General features: G+C 49.5%; 1 protein-coding gene across 1 annotated transcript; it reads right to left on the reverse strand.

Moving 5' to 3' along the window:
- Window positions 1-400: 400 nt before the first annotated feature.
- Window positions 401-5,989, reverse strand: GPX2 (glutathione peroxidase 2). Its single transcript, XM_053601114.1, has 2 exons — window positions 5,220-5,989; window positions 401-1,076 (listed from the first exon to the last, which is right to left on the reverse strand). Exons 1-2 carry the CDS (start codon window positions 5,439-5,441, stop codon window positions 726-728), a joined length of 573 nt encoding a protein of 190 aa, XP_053457089.1. The 5' UTR covers window positions 5,442-5,989; the 3' UTR covers window positions 401-725.
- Between the last annotated feature and the right edge of the window lie 673 nt (window positions 5,990-6,662).

Here is a 6,662-nt window from a genome sequence, read left to right on the forward strand (position 1 = left end):
CTATCAGTAGAAGTTGACTAAGGTGAACTCCTAGGAATTTCCCAAGGTACAGGTCATATCTAGTTGGCCTAGTACCAACAGTGCTGGAGGTGTCTTCCTGACTGTAATCCTCAGACAACCTCCCAGCACCGTCATCCAGCGGGCCTGCTGCCTTTTCCTCCTCTGCCTCCCATTATTACTTCCTCCTGTCCCAGGTTCTGGAGGGAAGCTATAAAGCAATAACGGAATTCATTTTCTGCAAGTCCAGCTGCCGCTGCAGACCATAACCAGCACCTGCTTTCCAGGCAGTAATTAGGGTATCCCTCTACCAAAGCTTTGCGTCTTCCAGCCCCTCTGTCCCTCCGGCAGTTTGTGCCATCCTTCTGTCCTCTGCCAAGGAAGAAGACACAGAGAGCGGCCATTTCCACACCTGCCTTTTATTGGACTCATGGAGCAGGGTGGCTCCAGGCCTTTCGCTCTTCTCAGACACCACCCAGAGGGTTTAGGATGGTGCCATCATTCTGTGAAGGCCCAGAGCCCACCCAAGGCTTGGAGCCCCAGACTGAATCAGCAGCTGGAGGTGTGGGAGAGGAAAAGGAACAGGCAGGGAAAGGCAAGGCTCTTCCGTGAGGAGACTGATGGGAAGGGCACGCGTAGGTCCAGCGGCGTCTGCAGAGGGCTCGCTAAATCCTGGGGAGCCGACAGGGACCGGGTGGACAGGAGGTGAGTGTGCTGAGCGCTCGCATCTATATGGCCACTTTGAGGAGGCGCTTGATGTCGGGCTCAATGTTGATGGTGGGGAAGGTGCGGCTGTAGCGTCGGAAGGGCTCCCCCTCTGGCCCTATGAGGAACTTCTCGAAGTTCCAGGCCACATCTGAGCGGCGCACTGGGCTCCAAATGATGAACTTGGGATCGGTCATGAGGGAAAGCGGGTCGTCGTAAGGGTAGGGGAGCTTGTCCTTCAGGTAGGCGAAGACAGGGTGCTCGTTCTGCCCATTCACCTCACACTTTTGGGCAAGGGTAAAGGTGGGCTGAAATCCACCCCCAGGGCGGACGTACTGGAGGCTGTTCAGGATCTCTTCATTCTGACAGTTCTCCTGGGGAGGAAAAAGACAAGGGCATGGAAAGGGAAGGAATGTAGGATCCACAGCCCCACGTCACTCACCCTGCACACTCCCTTCCCAGGACCCGGCAGGTCTTTGTCTGTCTCTTTTCCCACGTGCTTTGCCCTGCTCTTGACTTGGAATTTTCTCTTAGAGCTATTGTTTGCTAAGGCCATTTGCGAAAGCCTTGCAATTCCTAGCTTAGCTGTTCTTAAACTTAAAGGTTTAGCACTTTTGATGTGCTGCTTCTGTCTCCAGTCTACCCTGAGCAGTTCTTATGTTGGTTTAAAGCTTCGGGAGCCTTGAGCTCAGGGCAGAAGAAAGAAAAGGAAAGGAGGTAGGTCTTACTGCCTGGAACCTCTGCTTCAACCTGCCTGCCCAGATGTAGACACGTACAGACATACATGTGAGGTCTGACAATTGAATTCTAGAACTCGGCCTAGAAAAAGTGCTACAGACCTCATTGCTGAATACCACTATGGTCACCTTTGAAGTCCTCCCCTTGGGAAGCGAGGCACTGAGGCCTGTGCCTACTCTACCTTCAAAGCAATTTTGGAATTCTTTTTCTGGAATGACCAGAGTTGTCATTGTATACCCCACAAAAACACATTACAACAACAATGAATAACAGCGGGCAAAACACCACACATATCAACGCAAACACAGCTGTGAGACGCTGGCACGCCAAGATTATGAGACAGTGCTGTCAACACAGGCACATGGTGGCAAGTACATGAGCTTCATTGTCAGACCTCGCACATACATATACACATACACCTCACATCCCCTTCCCTTTCTTTTTGCCTTGGTTTTGCCTCCCATGCTTCCAGTTTCTTGTATGTGAGCATACCCTACTCAGCTCCTGAGACTAAGGGTGGAACTCAGGCCTGAGGAAGGCGATGTACAGCTTCTTGCTTTCATCCTGCCTCAGCCTAGAACTGAAGTGCAAATGGGAAGATGCTTTCAAGAAGGAAGACCCCATCCAAGGAGGTCAGACATAACAATGAATATACTCTAAATGGAACTACTTTGGTGGCCACTGAGATTGAATTAAATAGGACAGATGGTTTAGGGTTCTGGAAAAGGCCAGGAAGGGGGCCTTGAGGAAATAAATGCTTGATGGTTAAAGGTTGTGAATATGAACCTATAATCCCAGAACTTTGGGAGGCCAAGGCAGGAGGATCCCTTGAGCTCAGGAGTTGGAGAACAGCCTGAGCAAGAGCCAGACCCCGTCTCTACTAAAAATAGAAAAACTAAGCACATGTGGTGGCAGGTGCCTATAGTCCAAAGCTATTGGGAGGGTGAGCAGGAGGATCACTTGAGCCCAGGAGTTTGAGGTTTTTGTGAGCTGTGATGCCATGGCACTCTACCAAAGGCAATATAGTGAGATTCAGTCTCAAAAAAAAAAAAAAAAAGTCTCAGCACCTGTGGCTCAAGTGGCTAAGGCGCCAGCCACATACACCTGAGCTGGCGGGTTCGAATCTAGCCCAGGCCTGCCAAACAACAATGACGGCTGCAACCAAAACATAGCCAGGCATTGTGGCAGTCACCTATAGTCCCAGCTACTTGGGAGGCAGAGGCAGGAGAATCACTTGAGCCCAGGAGTTGGATGCTGCTGTGAGCTGTGATGCCACAGCACTCTACCCAGGGCAACAGCTTGAGGCTCTGTCTCAAAAAAAAAAGAAAAAAAGTTGTGATAGCCAGGTGTTGTGGCAGGTGCCTCTAGTTCTAGCTACTTGGTGAGGCTGATGCAAGAGAATCGCTTAAGCCCAAGGGTTTGAGGTTGCTGTGAGCTGTGAAAAAGTTGTGAATATGTAATATCATTTCTTTCCCTCTAGGGAAAAGGACTCCTATACCTTATAGACATTCCATATCCAAAGACTCCTGTACCTTATAGCCATTCACTGTACCCAGCTGAATGCTTTAGTTCAGAACCTGTTCCCTGGTTTTCCTGCCCCAGTGCTATCCACCTTCAGCATTCCCTACCCCCAAAACTCCAAAGGCCTGTGAGAACCCTTATTTTTCACTACCTCCTGCCTAGTTTGAGTCAGATAGCTCCCTCTGGGAGAAACTTCCTGCCTCTAACCAGTAGAACCAAGTAGCACAGTCATTCCCAGGCCAACATCTTGAGCCCAAAGATGATGTTATTAGACTTTCTATTTTTCCCTCTTTTTTTTTTTTTTTTTTGTAGAGACCGAGTCTCACTGTACCGCCCTCGGGTAGAGTGCGTGGCGTCACACGGCTCACAGCAACCTCTAACTCTTGGGCTTACACGATTCTCTTGCCTCAGCCTCCCGAGTAGCTGGGACTACAGGCACCTGCCACAATGCCTGGCTATTTTTTATTTTTTGTTGCAGTTTGGCCGGGTCTGGGTTTGAACCCGCCACCCTCAGCATGTGGGGCCGGCGCCCCACTCACTGAGCCACAGGCGCCGCCCCTTCCCTCTCTTTTTTTAAGACTGAGAGTCTTACTATGTCACCCTAGGTAGAGTGCCGTGGTGTCACAGCTCACAGCAACCTCAAACTCTTGGGCTTAAGCGATTCTCTTGCCCCAGCCTCCCAAGTACCTGAGACTACAGGTGCCCACCACAATGCCCGGCTATTTTTTTGTTGTTGTAGTTGTCATTATTGTTTAGCAGGCCCAGGCCAGGTTCGAACCCACTAGCCTCGGTGTATGTGGCCAGTGCCCTAACCACTGAGCTATGCGTGCCAAGCCAGACTTCCTGTCTCTTAATGCAAATGGCTGGGTGGCTCCTGATGGGTTAGACTCCCTCCAGCAACTAGCTGGACTGAAGTGGTCGTGTAAGGCTGGAGAAGCACATCTAGGGGTAGAAGAATGCCTCTAAAAAGGTTTTGCCTGTAGAAGGAAAAAAAAAAATTAAAATTAAAAAATGAAGAGGTTCTGCCCTTTCTGTCTCTCCTTTCTTCGCAAAGGCTTGAAAGAGAACTGAGACAGGGAAGGAACAGTGAGAGCAGTAAATAATTTGGGCTCAGGTTTGTCTCAGCCAGTGATACTTCAGCCTTCCTGTGTACCTCTCTTTGGTACCTTTATACCACTGTGAAGTGAACTAAGGGGATTATCAATAGAGGTTCACTTGGGGACATTCTGCCTGCTTATACCGTTAAAATCATAAGTGGAAAGAGAAGAATCCCTACAGGATAACTTGAGGTGTTGGGCTGAAGATCTGTAGCAAGTTGACTCATGTGTCAGAGATAGAGTGCATCTCTCCCTGTGGCACTCAGAGGGGACATGCCCACTGAGAATCTCTCCCCTTCCCCCATAGTCACTTTCTATTTGGCCAATTTTTTTTTTTTTCCAGACAGCCTCACCCTGTTGCCATAGGCTAGAGTACCCTGGTGTTAGCCTACCTCACAGCAACCTCAAACTCCTCAGCTCAAGTGATGCCCTTGCCTCAGCCTCCCCAGTAGCTGGGACTGCAGGCACCCACCACAGCTAGTTTTTCTATTTTAGTAGAAACAGGGTCTTGCTAAGGCTTAGGCTGGTCTCGAACTCCTGAGCTCAAGGGATCCTCCCAGGTCAGCATCCCAGAGTGCCAGGATTACAGCCTCTTCTTGGCTAATTCAAACGAACAAAGGAACAAAAATCTTCAGTCTAAATAACGAAGTCGCTCATATTGGCATAGACTTTGTATTCTACAAGTTACTATCCCCTGAACCTCATAGTAAGCCTGTGAGCTAAGTAACCCAGTTTATAGGTGAGAAAACTAAACCAGAAAAATCAAGTGCCTCTTCCAAGGGCACAGAGCCATTAAATAACAAAACCCAGCCTAGGTAGAACCAAGGCCTCCCGAGTCAGTCCCATCCTAGTCTGATTCTGGATGTTCTTTTTCCTCTACTCATTCATTCGACTAGCATTTAAGGAGTGCCTTCTGTAACCAAGACACTAAAGACACAGCAGACAGAAAAGCAGACCTGGAAGACGTGAAACAGTTAAACCACACAGCTTCAGTGTTAATTGTTGATCTTAAAACATAGTACTTACCCTTAGTATTTCAAAATGGCTGGGTTAACAAAACATACCCCACAATTCCAGACACCTCAACACAATTCAGCCTCCCCTCTTATCCTGCTAGAATTTTACCAACCCCAGTCCCTTGGGTACCAGGGGACACCTCACCTGATGTCCAAATTGGTTGCAAGGGAAGCCAAGAACCACTAGGCGCCTGGGAAAACGGCATTGTAGCTCATTGAGCTGGGTGAAGTCCCGGGTGGTCGTGCCTCAGAGGGAAGCCACATTCTCAATCAGTACTGCCCTGCCTCGAAACGTATTGAAATCTATCTTCTCGCCATCCAGGCAGGTGGCACTGAGGTCGTAGAAGGACTTGGCGATGTAAGCCATGGCCAAGCTCAGAGTGAGCCCTGCAGGGCTGCTCAGCCCACTTAGAAGCCTGTCAAAGCAGGGTGGGGAGGAAGGAGGAGCCAGGAAGGACAGAATGGATCTAACAATGGGGCTTTGATTATCCCCAGGATGACTTAGCAAAAATAGGCACTCACCTGTAAAAGCCCTCGGAACAAGGAGGTTTATAGAGGCTGAACAAAACCACCTCCCCGCCCCACCCTGCTAGCAACCTGGGAAGGGCCAATTTGGTATTTATGAACAGATGTGAATAATTCACTACTTGCAGGAAACCAGAGCCCTAAAGGTCGAGTGGGAAGGAAAAAAAGGGGGGAGGGATGCAAGATTGACTCCGAGGTGCCCCAGCAAGTTGTTCCTGTTAGGCACAGACATTTGTTGAATACCCTTGAGTGCCAGTCTCTGGATTGTGCAGCTTAGAGGTCAGGGGCTGCTGAGGTCTGAAAGATGGGGAGGATCAGGACTCTGTGTCCACCGGCCTCAGAGACTACAACTGCAATAATACATGTATACCTGCATTGCTCTCCAGCTGCTGCTTTCCACAAGCACAAAATTAAAGGGACCCTTAGGAAGTGTGTCATTTTCTAAAAAAAAAAAAAAAAAGTGGTTTCAGTGCCTGTGCTTACACTAAGCTGAGATGAAGTTGTTTGTCTTGAAATGTTTCAGTGAGTGGCGTTACTTGTCCTGGAGAATATACCTGCCCTGGCCCCCTCTACTCACTTTGTCTCCTAATCATAACCCCCACCTCCACCTCATCCCCAAAGCCACGGTACAGGCCTCATGCACAGAAAAGGTGGTCAAGGCTCACTGGGTGAACTGCACCTCCCTCCCACTCAGACAAAGAGCCAGTCCCCAAGACTTCCTAGAGCGGGTTATGCGGGTCATCTCCCCACGGGAGGGAGTCAGAGCTGCCACGGTTCTGGGCCCAGGTGGAGGGCTATTCTCCGTGTTCTCAACACCAACTGTGCAATGTTTTGCAAGACATCTGCTGAAGTACCCACCCCCAGAAGCCCACAGAAACTAAAATGACCCTAATGCCATTTTGTTCCTCCAAGTACCCACCAACTCAACTTGGCACTTTTTGTTTTGGGACAGTCTCACTTTGTCGCCTTCAGTAGAGTGCTGTGGTGTCACAGCTCACAGCAACCTCAAACTCTTGGGCTCAAGTGATTCTCTTGCCTCAGCCTCCCAGGTTGCTGGGACCAC

This window comes from Nycticebus coucang, chromosome 9 (assembly GCF_027406575.1).
Source record: "Nycticebus coucang isolate mNycCou1 chromosome 9, mNycCou1.pri, whole genome shotgun sequence".
Lineage (NCBI taxonomy): Eukaryota > Metazoa > Chordata > Mammalia > Primates > Lorisidae > Nycticebus > Nycticebus coucang.